This window comes from Anolis carolinensis, chromosome 1 (genome assembly GCF_035594765.1).
Source record: "Anolis carolinensis isolate JA03-04 chromosome 1, rAnoCar3.1.pri, whole genome shotgun sequence".
NCBI lineage: Eukaryota > Metazoa > Chordata > Lepidosauria > Squamata > Dactyloidae > Anolis > Anolis carolinensis.
The window spans coordinates 94,756,690-94,777,162 of NC_085841.1; the positions used below are offsets into that span (position 1 = coordinate 94,756,690).

Genomic DNA, 20,473 nt, shown 5'->3' on the forward strand with positions numbered 1-20,473 from the left:
GCTATCATAGACTAAAATGCACATGTAGACCATGTGATAAAGCTATTTCCTGATTCTGCATTTCCAGCTCTAACATAGGTTACTGCTGAATAATCAGTGAAATGTAGCATTGCCAGGTCTGTTGTGTAAAAGACAGCTTAGGACTTGCTTATGTGGTTCTCGTTCTCCACCCATCTGCAGCTCTGAGAAATGCACATGTAGGTTTTCAAGATGAAAAGTAAAGTTTCAGTATTAACATCAGACTTTCAACATTTTAATTGTACATTCACACTAGTCATATATGTTTAATTTTACAGAGCTATATGATTATTATTTTATTAAATATCACATGATTGAAATATAAAAATACAAAACCAGCAAAAGACAAGTAGCTTTTATTGGCTAATCAAAATGCACAAAATACATCATGGAAGCTTTTGAAGCTTGTCTGGATTCTTCACCAGGTAAAAGATTTTGTAAAAATTATAAAGGAGAAGTGATGATAGTAAAGTGATAGTAAAGGTAAAGGTTTCCCCTGACGTTAAGTCCAGTTGTGTCCGACTCTGGGGGTTGGTGCTCATCTCCATTTCTAAGCCGAAGAGCCGGCGTTGTCAGTAGACACCTCCAAGGTCATGTGGCTGGCATGACTACATGGAATGCCATTACCTTCCCGCTGGAGTGGTACCTATTGATCTACTCACATTTGCATGTTTTCAAACTGCTAGGTTGGCAGAAGCTGGAGCTAACAGCGGGTGCTCACTCCACTCCCCGGGATTGAACGTGGGACCTTTCAGTCTGCAAGTTCAGTAGCTCAGCGCTTTAACACACTGAGCCTCTGGTCACTCCAGTGATAGGTCTACATTTTCTATCAGATTTTGTTTCTGGTGTGGTTCAGTTGTTTTGAAGGGATCTCAGTGCTGGCAAAGATCCTTCTTGGCCATGTAGAAACTAGAGGCAAAGGGCAACAACAGAAAAGCAACTTTCCTTGGGATCCAGATTGCCCTTGTCCTGTGCAAACCTAACTGCTCCCTTCCTAGTTAGGGAACTGTGTTACTACATTTAGGGAAACCTATATGTGCTATTATATGTAAATCTTGTTCATTGTAATCCAAATGAAAGGGTTTTACTTTTTTGTGTGCAGGTAATAACCTCAAAGAGTGAAATCCCAAAGCATTAGCTCCCTCTTCCTAAAATGTTCTGTTGCTAATGTAGTAGTTGTGTCCCTGCAAGTTTCCCAGTTATGGCAATCCCAAGGGAGGATCACGGTGTTTTCTAGGGAAGATTAGTTCAGTGAGATTTTGTCTCTGCCTTCTTCTGAGGTTGAGAGAGTGTGACCTGCCCAAAATCACATAGTGAATTTTTATGAGTAGGGATTCAAACACTGGTTTCCAGAGTTGAAGTCCAGTGCTCAGATCACCATAACATGCTGACTTCAACTTTCTTTTATTGTCCTTTGTTCCTCGTCTCACATGACCAAGAAGAAGAGTGGCATGGAAATCTCTCCAAAACAACTGAACTACAACTGAAACAACATCTGATGCAAAACCTAGCCCTGTGACTGCCCCTTGTTTTCTCCTCTGTTACTTTTTAAGCATCTTTTGCCTGCTGAAGAAATCAGCGGAGTTTCAAAAGTTTGCATAATGTATTTTGTCCAGTACAGTTACAAAAGAGTAAAGGTCACTTTTTAAATCTTATTTTCTAGTTTACCTGCTGGGGAAGACACATCCACCACATCTTTTTTTCCAGAAGTTCTCCAAAAACCAATGAAATATTTATGATTTGATATCTATCTTCTGTAGAATGTTCCCTTTCTCCCTAACAACTTTTTAGAAATGTAATCTTGTAAAGTGCTGCAAAGAGACTCCAAAACAGAAATTTAGAATGTTTTCTTCAATGATATTTTACAGGCATTAAAGTTCTATTTTCACCTATCATAAATTTAGTAAAACCCTTACTATAATACAGACTGTGCTTGGGACACACTTTTTTGTACTTCAATATTTATACTACGTTTATCAATAATCTAATTCATGAACACACCAGCATATTGTTTATCCAATTTTTCATGATGGAAATGGGTATACTTTACTGTGTCACAAATAATGGATAATTATATACCAGGGACACTTGGAATCTGCTGAAGTTTGGCTCCAGGAGCTCTCAAAGATACCAAAATCCATGGATTTTCAAGTCCCATCATATACAGTGGTGGTATCCCTTACATAAAATAGTGAACAACTCAATCAAGTACCAAAGAGGACCTGAGGATATATGAAATGTTAGGCTTACAGCAGGGTATGTACACATCAGTGTAGTGCTGGGCAAATGGCAAAATCAAGACTTTGGAGATTTTCTTTTTAAAAGAGAGATGTGGTTGAATTCAGGGCTGTAGCTGGGGGGGGGTAGGGGTAGGGTTCAACCCCCCCCCCCAAATCAGTTTTTAAAATACCTAGTTTATTCATGAATTTTAATTGATTAACCAAATCCCCATGAGTGTCTACTGAAGTTTATCTGTCTTGAGTGTCTACTGAAGTTTCTCAATGGAGCCTGATTTCTAAACTATTTTGCTTTATGGAACTACTCTTCATGATTCAGTAAAAAAAGTTTCAAACCTCGAAATTTTCAGAACAAATAAAACAGATAAGCCTATCTCACATTTCAATGTATAAATCTGTATGCTTGGTCACCAAAATGAAAAGCAAAATCAAATTAGAGGTTGTTCTAAGGAAAAAGGGTTTTGTTGACTTACACATTTACCTGACTTATTTGATTCCATTTCACATGTGCATACTGTTTGGTTTGATTAATGTTGAACTGCTCTTCTTTTTTTGATGTAGGACCTTATCACTACTCTTTTCATCTTATTTCTCTCTGGTACAAAATTTTCTATTAAAGAAATGACTCCCAGGAGCACATATTTTTTGTAGACCTGTATATAGCTCTTATTTAGGGTTTTTTTTATCTAACATACAATTCTAAAAAGAAAATATACTGTTTCTAAAGCTCAGCCATATAATACTTCTGTTCAGTGGAAGTACATTAGGGTATAATAATTGAAAAGAACACGCATGTCACTATCAAGGAACTTTGCAAAAAAAAAAATTACTCATGTGATTCCTTCCGTTTCAAATGTGGCTAGTATGGGACAACTCAAAACATGAATTAAGGAAGTATTCATAGTATTACATCTCTAACAATTTACTGATTTAGAAGGCAACTAGTTTTGCCTAGCTACGCGTTGCTGTGCCTTATGGGAATCATTTGTTGGCCAGGTGGAATAGCAGTGAATAGCCTTGCAGCCTTAAAGCCTGGCCGTTTTCTTCTTATGGGAATCCTTGTTTCGTGAGCTGCTTTGGAGCCTGGCTACTTCCTTAGTAGGGGAATCCTTGTTTGGCCAGCTTGAACTGCATTGAATAGTCTTGCAGCCTAAAAGCCTGGCCACTTTCTACATAGGGCATCCTTGCTAGGCCAGGTTGAATGGGATGTAGTAGCCTCGTGGCTTCAGAGCTTGGGGGTTTTCTATCTAGGGGAAATCTTGGTTGGCCAGGTTGAATAGCACTGAATAGCCTTGCTGCTTGCAAGCCTGGCCGCTTTCTACCTTGCAGAATCCTTGGTTGGCCAGTTTGAATAGCAATTAATAGTCTCCGTGTGGCAGGTATGAATGCTGCAATTAGCCACCTTGATTAGCATTTAATGGCCTAGCAGCTTCAAAGCCTGTTTGCTTCCTGCCTAGGAGAATCCTTTGTTGGGAAGTGTTAGCTGGCCCTGATTGTTTACTTTCTGGAATTCCCAGTTTCCCTACTTTCAGAGTGTTGCTCTTTATTTACTGTCCTGATTTTAGAGATTATATTGTTCTGTATTATTATACCACAGTAATTATTTCATATTACAGTAGAGTCTCACTTATCCAACATTCGCTTATCAAATGTTCTGGATTATCCAATGCAGTCGGCCGCTTTGTAGTCAATGTTTTCAATACGTTGTGATGTTTTGGTGCTAAATTCGTAAATACAGTAATTACTACATAGCATTACCGCACATTGAACTACTTTTTCTGTCAAATTTGTTGTATAACATGATGTTTTGGTGTTTAATTTGTAAAATCATAATGTAATTGACGTTTAATAGAGTTTTCCTTAATCTCTTCTTATTATCCAACATATTCACTTATCCAACATTCTGCCGGGGTGTTTATGTTGGATAAGTGAGACTCTACTGTATATTTATAATCTTATATTATCTGCTTAGAACTGGATGATATGAGGCTCCTTCTACACAGCTGTATAAAATGCACACTGAAGTGGATTATATGGCAGTGTGGACTCAAGATTATCCAGTTCAAAGCAGATAATATAAGATTATAAATGGATAATATAGCTGTGTGGAAGGGCCTTGAGTCTACCCTGCTATATAATCCAGTTCAAATCAGATAATCTATATTTTATAGGCAGTGTGGAAGAGGCCTGATTGAAGTGGCCCTGGGCGCCATTAAATGGCTGAGTGGCTTGCTAGGAGACAAGGTGGGCGGAGCTTAGCCTTCTAACTGGCAGCAATTGGAGAGAAAAAACAATTATTCCTCTCCCTCTAATTAGGACTTTATTTTTGAAATGAGCAATAAAATATCATTACAAAATATCATTTTTCAGTTCTGAATCAACATATCCAAATCCATTGGTCATAGAGTTTTATCTGATACCACATGCTGAGAGTTCCAAGCACAAATTGAATATTAAATTAGGCAATTGACATCTTTGTCTTGTGTACCACCTCAGTACAAAAAAGAGGCTGAAAAAAGTTGGTGTTAATAAATGTTCTTGGTCCTGAATATGACAGGAACAAAGATGACATGATTTTAAAAAAAATCTAAAATAGCTTTCAATATTTTCATATCAACATGTAGGCTAATGCTTAGTACACTTTAAAAAAAATCACCCAGAAGAGTACCCTTTTAAAATTTGGTGACATGTATTGTCCATAGACCATACTTTCATCAACCTTGGACTAGACTGGGGTAGGCAATGTGTGTGGTCTCTCTGGGCACATATGCCTTCAAAGACTGTTTTGAGCCTCCAGTAGTCAATTTTTTTCAAACCAAAATGCCTCCCAAAGACCCTCTAGGATGAGTTTAGGACATTTTGTCATGTTTCAACACCTCCACTACCTCCCATTTCAGTCCCAAGAGAAGCCTTTTTGAACAAGAAAAGCCCATTTCCTATTGTTTAAAAAGGCCTCTCGTCTGGACTGGCTTCACATTAATCAATAATAATAATAATTTTGTGTGATTGATGAGAACTTGGTTCGGACTTTCAAGTGGACATAGTGATGGTAATAATAATTGTTGTTGTTGTTATCAATATAAAAGCAGGCAAGTATATTCTCTGGTAAGATATAAAGGCTGAAGCAGATATCCAGCATGAAAATTAACATTTGAACATGTATATTTTTTACTCTCAAATTTGTAATTTTCTTTCTTCTTCTCTTGCCCTTTTTAAATGGAAATTATGCAAGGATTCTAACCCAGATACATAACAGCATAACTCTGCTTTGGGTTATGCAATATAACCATCTTCTTTCAATAATTGTAATGCTCACCATAGTTAATAGTGGGGGTTTTTTTCTTATATCGGCAGTGAAGTCAATATATATTTTGCCAGGTTTTCAGTGTTGTTAATTGTGCTGTTTTTTTGTTTTGTTTCTACAGTCTCAATTTTCTTTCTTGTATTTTGTGTTATTGTTATAAGACACCTTAAGAGCACTTATGGAGGAGGTGCTCAAAGGAAGTACATAAATGACTTTATAAATAAACACTTAAATTCAAAAAAGAAAAAAAAGACCTGTCCTCAATATAAAACTGCGAAGGAAGCTCCAAAAAAAAAAATGCCCTAATGCATGGGGGCATTTGTAGGAATTTATGGGCAAAAGTAGGGAGGTGAAGACCCACCAAGATCTCCTGCGGTGAAGTTCCTTTGAAATATGTAATTTGGAAATAGTGTAAAATCCCCTTCCATAGTCTGCCATTTTAGATGTTTGGGATTCCAACTACCACAGCCCCATTCAGTGGTTAAGAATAGTTGAAAGGGAACAGGGGAAGGGACCTGGAAAGTGGGTGCTAGGAAATCTGAAAATATCATATTTCAATTATGAAAATACGTTTTTTGTAGCTACCCTTAGAGGGCCTCTATATATGTCTTCCACAACTTGATAAAGTGTGTGGTCAAGCAATATTTTATACTAAACTTTGGGTTTTAATGGAAATATCCATCAGCATTGATTCTGTGTTCGTACCCAACCTTCTTTTCACCTAAGCCAACCAGTTCAGATAGCTAGTTGGCAACAAAATGTACAACCTCTGCCAGCCTTTGGATTTACCTTCTGTAACTTTTCAAACATAGGTTGTAAGTGAATAAATATTGAGCTTTACTGCAGTATCTTTAAGAGCCTATTATTTTAAAGAAAAATTCTTAATGGTATTAGTAGCCTTTTAACTAAACATCATTATGAAAATTAATAGGTAAATATTATAAATTCCTAACTAACAAAGGAATTGGATAAAAGCAGACATATTATTATAACTAAAAATATATATCACAACAGCAACTTGCTGCTGTTGTAATAATGTTTAATATTAAAATGTTATTTCTACGATATGATATGGATTTAATTAACCACTGAGTTAAACACATGAATCTTTGGTGCACAGTATATTTTCTGCTAGTATTTATCATAGTGGTTTCCTGCTAAATCAACATTATAATCCTGCTTTCATTTCCCACCAGATGATGAAACACGCCTGGGATAATTATAAACATTACGCATGGGGATTAAATGAACTGAAACCCATATCAAAACAAGGACACTCAAGCAATTTATTTGGTAAGTAATATGTGCTTTTGTGCTTAATGACATCAACTGATTTACTGCTCTGAAGTAAGAGATTACATAGAAACATGTGTGCTCTTAACCAGCTGTTATGGCTGTCTTTAAATGGTTGATTATTATTAGGAGAAGAAAACATTAAAACAGCATACTTTGTCACAGCCTTGTCCTTCAGATACAGGAAATATCATGCCATAGCATTCAGTTCTTTATTTCTGGCATTTTCTACATTCATACATCCTTGGATCCCATGAGTGAATTAAAATAACAAATAAATGCTATAAAACATGACAGGTTGAGTATTCTTTATCTTGAAATTCAAAATATTTCAAAATTGTTCATGTGGGTGACTAAAATAGTAGCAACTTTGTATACAAACTTGGATTCATGCACAACATTATTTAAAATACAATGTATAAAATTACCTTCAGGCTATGTGTATTAGGTGTTTTGGCACATAAATGATTTTCATGTTTACAATTGGATCCAATCTCCAAGATAGCTCATTACGTAACAACAAAAATTCCTAAATCCAAGACATTTCTTGTCTCAAGCAGTTTGGATAAGAGGCACCTAGCCTTAACATTTTGAGGGTGGATTTCATCACCTTTTTCAAAAAGGGAGAAAAGACTAGACTAGAAACTATTGAGGTATCTCCCTTCTAACCTCCACTGGTAAAATCCTCACAAGAATCCTTGCAAATCGCCTTCTACCTGTCTCAGAAGACACCCTCCCAGAATCCCAGAATGGCTTCCACCCCTCCAGAGGAACAGTGAACATGATCTTCACTGCATGACAGCTCCAAGAAAAATGCAGGGAACAAAATCAATCTCTGTACATGGCATTCATTGACCTCACAAAGACATTCAACTTAGAGGACCGCACCTCTCTCTGGACCATCTTCCAAAAAATCGGGTGCCCTTACAAATTTGTGAACATCCTGTGGCTCCTCCATGATGATATGATGGCAACAGTCTTGGATATTTATTATGGTCTCAGACCAGAAGTTTGAAATGTTAAAACATTAAAATCAGAGGTTCAAAACATTAAAAGCAGAAAGTCCAAGATACACAACCGACATAATCGGCTTCATATTTAAAACATATCCACAACAAGTCTAAAACATGGTATATACAATCCATATGGGGTCTAAAGCATGTTTTACACATGACACTTGTTTCAAATTTGTGAAAATACATATTAAAATGTGTAGATTAAAACGCCACTAAAACCATCTGCAATCTGACTCCTTAATTTTATAGCTGCAGCACACAACTTAGCCACTTAAAGTGATCCATGATCCCTGTCTATTAGAAATTTTAAATAGTATTCATCAACATGCAGTGTTTCCAGTGGACTCGGCAGAACATGCTTTGGATGTACTTCATATAAAGCAAAATCAGCCTGTTTAGCAAGCCTTGCAAATAATGATAGTTTATCAGGAAATGTTTGGTTTTTATGCCTATTCTATATACCCGGGGTTATGCAAAAATGTTTCAGAAAGGGACTGCAAGTGGATAAAGTTTAAGAAGCAGACGCTGAATATCTCTGTTCTGTTTATTTGCTTTTCGAGACAATTAAGAAATGGGATCCTTTACTATGTGAAATGTCCTGCCGGAATTGTAAACTGACATTTCGTATTTATAGCTTCTGCTGATTTAATATTATAAAACTATTTTAAATCCAATAACACTTCCTTCTGGAAGCTTAATTAGTGCCAAGATTTATTGGTAAATCAAATAACATTATCCTATTTGTACTGTGCTCATTTTAAATTAAATTAACCTATTTTGCCCTGTAAATTATGGTATGTCAAATAAATATGCTTGTTTCTTAAAGGACCTGCCTCAGTTGGTTTCATATTATTCAGAAGAATTATGATGTAAGATGTATGCGAATGACCAAATGGAGACAGATGGTATTTGTCTTCACAAGAGATCTAATATATAAATTGTTAAACATCTGTGAAGTTCCACTTAGTGATGCATTTTTCTGGTTCCCACTCATTGACTGGAGCAGCAAGTAATTTTATCCGCTACAGAAAAAGAAATAGTGGTTTTATTTGATTTGGTGAAATGCTGCCTTATAGTTGGAATAAACATAGAGACCAATATGATGCAGGCTTATTAGTAAGTCAGTAGGAGCTATTTCCTTGTGAGTGTACGTTGGATAGTACCATTCAGCAAGCTTATAACAAAATTACCATGTATACTTGAGTATAAGCTGACCTGAATATAAGCCGAGCAGCTACTGGTAAATTTCAAAATAAAAAACAGATACCAATAAAATTACATTAATTGAGGCATCAGTATGTTAAATGGTTTTGAATATTTATCAAAGAAAAACAGTAAACTAGGTCTGTAAGGGGAAAAGGAGGGTCAACAAAAACAATATAGTATCAACAATAACTTCAGAAGTATTGGGATCCATTTATAACAGGATAAAATGGAGACTTTGAAAAAGAATGCCTTTCAAGATGGTAGCCCATTCCTTCTTTCCTCTCCCAATATCCAAGAAGGCTAGCCTTTCCTAATATCCAAGACTTAATGTATCTCTTGCAATAGCCAAGGTGCCTCACTGCTACAGAATCTTGGGAGCTTAGTTTGCTATGGTACCATCATTCTTTGGCAGAGAAAGCTAAGGTGTAGGAGTTGAAATCCAATCATGTATCCTCCCTATAGAGTCTATTTTATATGCACTTTTAACTATGATTTATTTGCTATTTTATTGTGTTGTGTTTTTATGATCGTATATGGCACTGAATATTTGCCTTGGCATTTGGAAGCCGCCCTGAGTCCTTTCGGGGAGGGAGAGGTTAGAAATAAAATATAATAATAATAATAGTAATAATAATAATAGTAATAATAACAACAACAACAACAACCTGGAGGGCTTAAGTTTGCTCATGCCTGCTCTATACTGCACTTTCCAGACCTTTCCCATCACAATCTGCTATGGAGCTGGATGCATGATTAAGACATTATTTTAAGCTTACTGAATTTGGCTGTATATGCTTTGACTGAGGGGGCAGAAATTTCCTTAAAGCCATCTTGTGGAGCTTCCAAAACCCAACACTTCATAACATTTTGCACAATAACCAGATATTTCCAAGGTCGTACCCAAAGGGCTTGGTGAATATACCCTTTTTGAGATGGATCTAAATCAGGCCTTGGACTTCAACTCCCACAATTCCTAACAGCCAGTATTTGAGAACACAGAAATGCTGGACTTCTCTAACAGACACCATGTCAGACTACACAGAGAAGCCATTGAAATCCATAAGCATGTGGACAATTTTAACAGAAAGGAGGAAACCATGAAAATGAACACAATCTGGCCACCAGTATTAAAAAAACTCCAAAATCAGGACAATAAATAAAGAACTACACCCAGGAACAGACAGGAAACTATCAGGGCCAGCGAACACCTCCCAACAAAGGGTTCCCCCAGGCAGGAAGCAGCCAGGCTTTGAAGCTGCAAGGCTATTCAATGCTAATCAAAATGGACAATTGCAACATTCACACTTGGCTCCAACAGACAAGAGTTCTTTCTCCCACCCTGGACATTAGTCCACAAATATATAAACCCCACTTGCCTAGTTTCCAATAGACCTCACAATCTCTGGGGATGCCTGCCACAGATGTGGGTGAAACATCAGGAGAGAATGCTTCTAGAGCATGGCCATACAGCCCGGAAAACTCACAGCAACCCAACCAGTAGGCTGTTAGGAATTGTAGGAATTGAAATCCAAAACAATCTGACAGAAAACTGGGAGTTGTAGTTTGGCATGGTACTGGCTCACTTCTGCAGGGAAGGCTAAGGACCTTGAAAACTACAATTCCCATGATTACATGGTACGGAATCTATTGCAATTGAGCTGGTATCAGAGTGCATTCCTTCTTCAGCATTGGAGATTTCCCTTAAAGGAGGCTCTGCTGACTCTAAGATTTCACTTTTAAGAAGACGCTCCTGTTATTGGTATTGCCCCTTTAAGGCTAGCTCGCTCCTGACTGAAGCCTGAACTCAGTTTGGAAAGAAGCAAAGGGGGGGGGGGGGGAGAGAGAGACTTTTTTTTCTTCCTCCTTTTGCAGCATCTTTAAGAGCGGAGATAGACCAGGAGAAAGAAGTTTCTCCAACAGGACTTTCTCTGAGGTGCCTTTGTTTTGATTCTCAAGTAGCCTGGCTGCCTTCACTGTTGGCAGAGTGAGGGGGGGGGGAGTGAGAAAGAGGAAGAGGCTGGCACTGGGCGCTGGTCTTCGAAGGGAGACTGTGCTGCTTGGGGGAGGGGGCAGCTTCTGTCTCCCTCCCATCCCTTCCCAGAAGCCCAGCTTGATCCATAGGGCCACGCTGCCGCCCACCTTCTGACTTTTGCTGCTGCCTTCTTCCCTGGCTGCTTGGCCCTTGTTTGCTTTCATTCTTGATTATTTGGCGGCCTCTTTGCCTTGTTCCCTCCTTATCTGCGTCTCCCCCAATTGTTTTCCTCCTTGCCCTTTACTGCCTCCTTCCACCCAGTGTTTTACCTCCCTTCCCCTCCTCCTCTCTGACTGTGGGGCCTCTCCCTCTCTCCTTCCCAGTTTGCTCCTGGGAATGGCGGCTGCAGGTTTGCCTCCTTTCTGTGGGAAGGGACTGGAGGAGGAGGTGCTGCCACTACTTCTCCTCCTTTGGCCCCCTGCATGGCGATCAGCTGGCCTCGGAGCCAGAGTCCTTTTCCTTTAGCTGCCCACCCCGCACCAGCTTAATAGCTTGACTTGAATATAAGCCGAAGGGGACTTTTTCAGCCTTAAAAAAGAGCTGAAAAACTCGGCTTATATTCAAGTATATACGTTATGTTTGTTCTTACTGGAATAGTTACATTTTATGTTTTTTGCTCAATTTGGACAAAATTCAGCCCTTTCTTTCATTTATAAGAATGTAGATGAGCTAAACATACTAGACCACATTTCCTGTAGGTAAGTGTTGGGCTTGTTTTGCAATTAACATCCGGTGACTGAGAGCTTATCCAGTTCAGTTTGTCACTGTTCAGTTTATAGTGGATAAAGAGAAAACAGTGTGTCTTACATAGGACATGCCTGAAATGTTCAGTATTTCTGCTTTTATAATTAATTAAACATAAGGGCCATTTATGTCCATTAATGTGCATTGACTTCAAGACTTTCATATAATTTCTACACATGCCAATGGAAGACATTCGAGGTAGATTATGCTTTCATAAAAGCACATTTCTATTCTTCTAGATCTACTAAAAGATCTTACATTGCAGGCAAAGTATTTGTGTATGAACATTCAATATTGTACATGACTTCAGCACTTATCTCATTAATAGATAAGTACACTTTTATACATAAGGATTTTTCTACTAGTAAGGATGAACAATGTGAGTCAGAGTTGAAATATTGAGCCTTTAAAATCATTGATGCAATCCACTTCCTTGTCATGCTAGATACAAAATCATAGTGGTATACTAACATTTAAAATAAATTGACATTACAGCTCAGACATAGATAATAAGACTGAACTAGAATTAAAATCTAGCATGGCTAACATGTGAACTGATGTAAGATACTTATGAAAAGGAATTGCAAGGGGATAAGAGTAAAAGATGTAGTTTATATGAGCAAATAATGTTCTAAATCAGGCCTGCAGAACTCAGCAGTAGTAAGAGGTCAAAATTTAAATAGGCTAAACTTCTTTAGGCCACTTCTCTCCCCTTTCCATGCTCAAACTTGATTGGCTACAACTCTGCACATGCCCACCAGTTCACCCCGTGCCTCTCCCCCCTCCCCTTCACAGGATAAGGAGGTGTGACTAGAACCTTTGTCCTCTACTCCCTTCTACTGTGAGGATTATATGATGCAGTGACAGCCTCTTCATGCCATACAAGATACTTACTGGAGGGGGCACAAGTTGTGCAGATCTGCTCTAAACTGTACACTCAGTGCTCTTTTATGGAAATTAGTCCAGCCACCATATGGAATTAAAATTTCTCTTCATGATATGGAGAGAAATGTATGAAAGTTGTTTCAATAGAAACTCATGACACCAACTAATGAAGAATTAACATCAATGATTGTTTTCATGGCTATTTTCAGGCAATATTCAAGGAGCAACCATTGTTGATGCCTTGGACACACTATATATCATGGAAATGAAAGATGAATTTAAAGAAGCCAAAGAATGGGTGGAGAAAAATCTTGATTTCAATGTGGTGAGTATTGCTCTTATGGACCTTTGCTGTGACTATGATCTAAATTTTAAGTCTTTTCATGAGGAAGGATAGACATGTTTTCTGCCAATTAAATGATTGGTATTCTATGTACAGTGATGCCTCAACTTACGAGCGACTCAACTTATGAGTTTTTCAAGATATTATTTATTTATTATTTATTACAACATTTATAACCCGCTCTTCTCACCCGAGAGGGGACTCAGGGCAGCTTACAATAAACACACATATAAAAATTATACAATACACTATAAATCAGATTAAAAATTATTAACTTACATCAACCTTCATAAAAACATTCTAAAATGTGAGCTATTATCCAGCTTGTTTTTCCCTTCCAACATGAGCGAAGATCTGACTTACGAGCCCAGGAAAAGCGAAGGATGGGGTTTATTGCAAAAAGCCCATTCCTGTTCCCCCACCGCCAGGCCACTCTGGGAAGTGGACCCGTAGTCCAGGAGGAGCTCTCACTGTGGCTGCCATATTTAAGCTGGAAGGGCGCTGGCCTCATAATAGCAACCCTCCCTTTCAGTTCTTCTGCGCAGGATGCAGAGTGGGAAAGTGTGTCCCTCCATGCTTGGCTTTGCCTTGCTTCACCTCCTTCCTGCTCCAGCTCCACAGAGTCAGACCCACCCCACGCATAGGAGGGGGCTCTTTCACCTCCTGTATCCAGGTCAACTTTCTTAGGTAACTGAGGGGAGGGACTGTCCAGCAGAAGCAACCCAGCTGGATGCCCCCTCCCCTGAGAGCCCCCTGGGTTTATAAAGGGCATCACAGGGGCTCTGCAGAGGGCTACTCCCATGAGGGCAGTGAGAGATGTCAGAGGGAAGGAGGCAGTGGGGGAGGAGGAGGAAGCAGCCTCAGCGGGAAGACAGCATTGGGGAGGGGGAGCTCTCCGCGCTGGCTGTACAGCACCAAGAAGGCGAGCCATCAGCTGCGGGCCAAGCTGGTACAGTCCCATGGTTGAAAAAGGTGCCTGCCAGACTCGCTCTCTCCCCTGGCTCTTCCTCCCTTGTCTGGCTAAACTTTAGGGTCCCTTTGAACTCAATGTGTCTTTCTCTCTCTTTGCCAGCCTACCGTGAGCAACTCTTCCAGCAGATCCCCATAAAAGTATGTCAGTGGGATAGACTGAGAGGGAAGAGTATAGGTTGAAGGGAGGCCTGGGGGTGTATTTCTGTTTTGTGTCCCTTTTTTCTTGCCCCTCAGTGTCTCTTTTAAAGTTGATCTTTCTTTTTTATTGTTCCATGTAAATGTGCAGTTTTTGCCATGTTATTACACTAGCCAATACATATTTTGTTGCCTCAAATGTGCTTCCTTGCCACATGTTTCCAAAAAACATAACCACACAGATTCTGTGATAACCATGGCATTAACTTCTGAGAAAATACAAGCAATTTTCTCCTTGAATTGCCTGGCAAATGTATCACAGGAGGCAACTGAGAGCTACACTGCTGTTTTCTCTTAATCTGATCTCAACAGATTCATCACAGCATGGAATAACTACTAGACTACATGTTGGGATGTAGTAATGGATGCATTTGTATAACTGAAAAACTCACTGTCACATAATAGGCACAACAAAGAGATTTGTTTATATTCTGTTAACTAGGCTACTTGCATTCTAGCCATTGACAAGCCTATTTGATTGCTTGTGTCTTCAAGGTGAATTATGTGTTTCACAACAATGGGTTGGATACCTAGGAGCAATTGCCTTAATGGCAATTGCAATTGCCTCCATCCCATTTTTCTATAATGGCAGTATTAAGACAACAACTTAATTGCCGGTTGCTAAGCCCACATTGACCCATTGAGTCATTGAAATTTATATAATTTTTGACTTACTGCGAAGAAGCCAGAATGGATGTCCGAAGAACTTCTAACCGGGGTAAGATTCAAAAGAGACATGCACAAGAAGTGGAAAAGGGGAGAAATCACCAAAGAAGAATTCAAACGTATAGCTAGCTCCTCCAGGGAAAATGTTCGCAAGGCTAAAGCACTAAATGAGCTCAGGCTTGCCAGGGACATTAAAAACAACAAAAAGGCCTTTTTGCCTACGTTTGTAGAAAAAGGAAGAACAAGGAGGCGATAGGGCCTCTGCGAGGAGAAGATGGGGTGATGGCGACAGGGGACAGGGAAAAGGCAGAACTGCTTAATGCCTTCTTTGCCTCGGTCTTCTCACAAAAAGAAAGCCATCTTCAACCTCAGCAACATGAAATGGACAAAAGATTAGGGGAAATCCAACCCCAAATAGGGAAACAAGTTGTCCAGGAACACCTGGCTGCTCTAAACGAATTCATGTTGCCAGGGCCAGATCAACTACATCCAAGAGTATCGAAGGAACTAGCTGAAGTGATTTCAGAACCATTGGCAATCATATTCGAGAGTTCTTGGAGAACAGGAGAAGTCCCAGAAGATTGGAGGAGGGCAAATGTGGTCCCTATCTTCAAGAAGGGAAAAAAGAACGACCCAAACAATTACCGTCCAGTCAGCCTCATGTCGATACCAGGCAAGATTCTGGAAAAGATCATTAAGGAAGTGGTCTGCAAACACTTAGAAACAAATGCAGTCATTGCTAATAGTCAACACGGATTTACCAAAAACAAGTCATGCCAGACTAATCTGATCTCTTTTTTTGACAGAGTTACGAGTTGGGTCGATACAGGGAGTGCCGTGGATGTAGCCTACCTAGATTTCAGTAAGGCCTTCGACAAAGTCCCTCAAGACCTTTTGGCAAACGAACTAGTAAAATGTGGGCTAGACAAAACTACGGTTAGGTGGATCTGTAATTGGCTAAGCAAATAAAACCAAAGGGTGCTCACCAATGCATCGTCTTCATCTTGGAAAGAAGTCACAAGTGGAGTGCTGCAGGGTTCCGTCCTGGGCCCAGTTCTGTTCAACATCTTTATTAACGACTTAGACGAAGGGTTAGAAGGCATGATCATCAAGTTTGCAGATGACACCAAACTGGGAGGGATAGCCAACACTCCAGAAGAAAGGAGCAGAATTCAAAACGATCTTAACAGACTAGAGAGATGGGCCGAAACTAACAAAATGAAGTTCAACAGGGACAAATGCAAGATACTTAATTTTGGTAGAAAAAATGGAATGCAAAGATACAGAATGGGGGACGCCTGGCTAGACAGCAGTACTTGTGAAAAAGATCTTGGAGTCCTTGTGAACAAGTTAAACATGAGCCAGCAATGTGATGCGGCTGCTAAGAAAGCCAACGGGATTTTGGCCTGCATCAATAGGAGTATAGTTTCTAGATCCAGGGAAGTCATGCACCCCTCTATTCTGCTTTAGTCAGACCACACCTGGAATACTGTGTCCAATTCTGGGCACCGCAGTTGAAGGGAGATATTGACAAGCTGGAATGTGTCCAGAGGAGGGCAACTAAAATGATCAAAGGTCTGGAGAACAAGCCCTATGAGGAGCGGCTTAAAGAACTGGGCATGTTTAGCCTGCAGAAGAGAAGGCTGAGAGGAAACATGATAGCCATGTACAAATATGTGAGGGGAAGTCATAGGGAGGAAGGAGCAAGCTTGTTTTCTGCTACCCTGCAGACTAGGATGCAGAACAATGGCTTCAAACTACAGGAAAGGAGATTCCACCTGAACATCAGGAAGAATTTCCTCACTGTGAGAGCTGTTCGGCAGTGGAACTCTCTACCCCGGACTGTGGTGGAGGCTCCTTCTTTGGAGGCTTTTAAACAGAGGCTGGGTGGCCATCTGTCGGGGGTGCTTTGAATGTGATTTCCTGCTTCTTGGCAGGGGGTTGGACTGGATGGCCCATGAAGTCTCTTCCAACTCTATGATTCTATGGTCCATACTAGTTGGGAATAGCAATTGAGTTTAGCCCAAAATGTTTAAATATGTTGCTTTCTTGAAGCCTGTGGAGAAGAGCAAATGGAGGACCTTCTTATAGTGACACTAGGGGCACTCAAAGTGTCCAGCTTACGGTCAAAGGAAATTTAGTATAATGCCAAGTTTTTAACTTTGTGGTTTTTTATACATTATATATATTCGCAATTTGCTTCTGATATGATAAAAACTTGAAGCCTATCTTCTAGTGTATTCTAATAATTAGGTTTTGGTTCTTTATTCAGTTCTCTGATTTACTCAGGAAACAACATAAGTGCTTATTACCGCCATGTTCTGTTTGTAAGCTTCTCAAAATCTGCATTGGGTCTGAATGGTGTAATGGAAGAGTGGTTGTAGAGGAAGGCTGCATTACCTCTCACAGTTATAATGCTATGGCTTTAGAATATGCCTCCAGTTTCAGATTCTTAAATTGATTTCTTGTGAAAAGGAGGCTCCAACTAGTGCTGTCTAAACTGGAGGGAAAGATCCTGATCCAAAGCTGGGTTTATTGATTCATGAGTAAAAGACCATCCTCTTCTTTCCGCCTTCTAGTGTGGCTATTCTATATTTGTATTTAATAATTAAAATATTTATATTGTGCATTATACCTGGGCTTACATACAAAGAAATCAAAATGAATAGTTTGAAATTATTTAAAACAGTATACAGTGTTCCCTCGCTACTTTGCTTTTCGTGGACTCGCTGTTTTGCGGGTTTTCTCAGATGCGGGCCCCAGCTGAGGTGTGTGGCCTGTCCTGTCCTCCTCAGCCACCCACAGGCAGTGCCAGTAGGCCTGGCCTGCACTTCAAAAACCACTGGGCCGGGGCAGGGTCTCTTTCCTCCCCTGCCCCAGCTGGATCCCTGAGGGCCCAATTCTGGACGGCGTCACCTCATATGGCACTGACCCTGCCTGCTGTCACTACTCTGTGCATGCGCGGAGAAGCAAGATAGGGTGCGCACATGCGGAGCGGCGGCAGCAGGGCATGCATGGAGTGTTGACGGCAGCGGTGCCCCGCCTCCAAGTCCATGCACAAAGCCCTCCGCAGCTTGATAGCCATGGCTTAATACAGTACGTACTGTACATTAAAGGAGGGAGGATATAGAGTATTTATTAAAATAAATATAGAGTCCCTACTTTGCGGATTTTCACTTATCACGGGTGGTCCTTTAACAGAAAACCTACGATAACTGAGGGAACACTGTAATTGATTTAAAGATTAAAAACACATTAAACCACTCAGAACAGGACAATTTAAAAGCAGTTAAAACAATTTAAAACTATTGCATGTGCAAATTTGGATGAAAACAATAATATTCCAAATGCTTTAGTAAGCAAGCCAGAATTACAGCATTTTTGTCACAGTATAATCCACAGCAGACAAGGCCCTTTCCATGTCCTCCCATTGCATATTTCCTCATCATAATGCATACCTCAGTCAGATATCTATCAAGAGAGGTGATCTGCTGATTATACTGAAATCTTCTCATTCAAGATCTGCCTCTCCAACGTTTTCCTTAATTCATAGAGATAATTGTTGATAATGAAAATAAGAATTCACCACGGTACACTCATTCTTAATATTGGTGACTCCATTGCATTTTTAGCTCATTTTTATTATGTGGCATATTTATTTGCAGTTTTTTTCAGATATTTCATGCTTTACCTTGGATTTCTGTAGATCTTTATAATGGTTCAGAAGTTATTTGGCAGAAGGAAGAACTTTTAAACATATTTTAAAGTAGTACACTTCTGGGACATCATTAATAATAATCCTCTTATAATGAATTCTGATTCAGTATTCAGTAAACTCCCAATTCCTCCTCCACTCCTCCATTCACCTGTGTGGTACAGATTGGCTTCCTGGATGTCACGGTAAAGAGTCTTCAGCTGTTTTTCAAATCTCTCTCATCCACATGCTTTCCCAGGGTGCTTCAAGCTTGCCATAATGAGGTCAAGGATACCTATCCTATTAAAAACAGGGCTTTCAAATCTATACTGAATACAATCTCTTGCTCCATTTGTTCCACATGCATCAATGGATTGTATAACATACCCTGCAAGATTTGTGATTTGAACAGTTGTTAGTTTCAGCACATCTAGTAGAAGCTTATTTGGGGCTGATATTTTTAAATGATAGAATATTCAGATGGTTTCGAAGCATCTGAACATTGGTAAATCAGAAAGTAATTTAAGGGCCAATTTGCTCTCTCTATATATAGAGAGAGGGGAGAGGGTGTTGCTGAAGAAAAATCCTATTTCCTGCAGAATCAACATTGGGAACATATTTCACAGTTCCCAGGTTCTTCCGGGAAAAGCCATTCCCATGGCTGCAGTCCTCATCAAGGTGTTTACAATAAATGGTGAGGGATTTGGACACCAAGCTTAGTGTGCAACTGTTCAAAGACATGTATTTTTATTTTGAAGGGACAATAAAGGGGAGAAATGCTAATGACCTTAAAATATCTGAAAGATTGTGAGTCAGAAGATGGAGCATGTTTGTTTCATGTTGCTGAGTGCAGGACTAGAAACAATGGGAGCAAACTGAAGGGCCTAAATGTTACTAGCATCCAAATGAAGATAACTGTCCCCAGCAATGGTAGAGCTAAAACTGCAAATAAGCAAATAAGTTTGGTCACCATATCTTGAGATCGCTGTATCTTCATCCTGCATTGCAGAGTTTGCATTGGGCAAAAGGTTGGATGAAATTATTACCAATATCCCATCAATGGGCTGATGGAATCTATGATGTCTGGTTTGATTTTATGACATATTCCAACATAACACTGAAATGAGCCCTCCATAGTCCCACTGAAATGTATTTATGGAAGAACCTATGTAGTCAATTACTACTTTCTTAGTATAGAATGCATATTAATCCTATACATTCAGTTTGGATTACCTTGTAAAGCTTTGGAATTGCTACAATTCATAATTAACTGCTGTCTGGCCTTGGTTTATACTAATTGCTCTTAAATATTTTCTAATAAATTGTGAACTCCTAAAAGAAAAGAATTCAAAATATAGAATGGTTGAAGCTCCTAGTGACAAGGAAGAATTCAAAGTGACTAGTTTACTTTCTTTGATATATACCACATTTCTAGCCATGATTACAAACTCAAATATAGTATCTTTATGTTAGAGCTATACAAGAAAGCTATACAAAATGCATTAGAAACTATTATTGACATTTGGTTAACATTTTCATGTTGAAAATTAACTTGAAACCCTGAATGTATTTGTATTCCTAGAATGCAGAAGTCTCTGTTTTTGAAGTGAACATTCGTTTTGTTGGTGGGCTGCTTTCAGCGTATTATCTTTCTGGAGAAGAGGTAAGATTATGTACTGTCAAATAGTAAACTACCATTGTTGCAGAGTTACAGTCTAAAGTACAAAGTTCTATGAGTGTGACTAGAAAACAGCCAATAATATATCCTTGTCAGACTGGTTGGAGAAATACTGCTGCTCACAGCAATTACTAGATTTATATAATTTAAAGGAGATTACCTGTAAATCTGCTTTTCAACAAAGAAGATA

The 20,473-nt window shown here is 39.3% G+C and overlaps 1 protein-coding gene across 2 annotated transcripts in view; it reads left to right on the forward strand.

The window, feature by feature from the left end:
* man1a1 (mannosidase alpha class 1A member 1) overlaps positions 1 to 20,473 on the forward strand; it is a 63,136-nt gene that overhangs the window by 9,048 nt on the left and 33,615 nt on the right. The window contains exons 2-4 of one of the 2 annotated variants that reach the window (XM_003215592.4): positions 6,756 to 6,852; positions 12,945 to 13,060; positions 20,188 to 20,268. In XM_003215592.4, the coding sequence (XP_003215640.1) occupies positions 6,756 to 6,852; positions 12,945 to 13,060; positions 20,188 to 20,268 (294 nt within the window). Of the gene's footprint in view, positions 1 to 6,755; positions 6,853 to 10,921; positions 11,008 to 12,944; positions 13,061 to 20,187; positions 20,269 to 20,473 lie in introns of those variants that run through there. The other variant, XM_062979405.1, reaches the window with a different exon arrangement.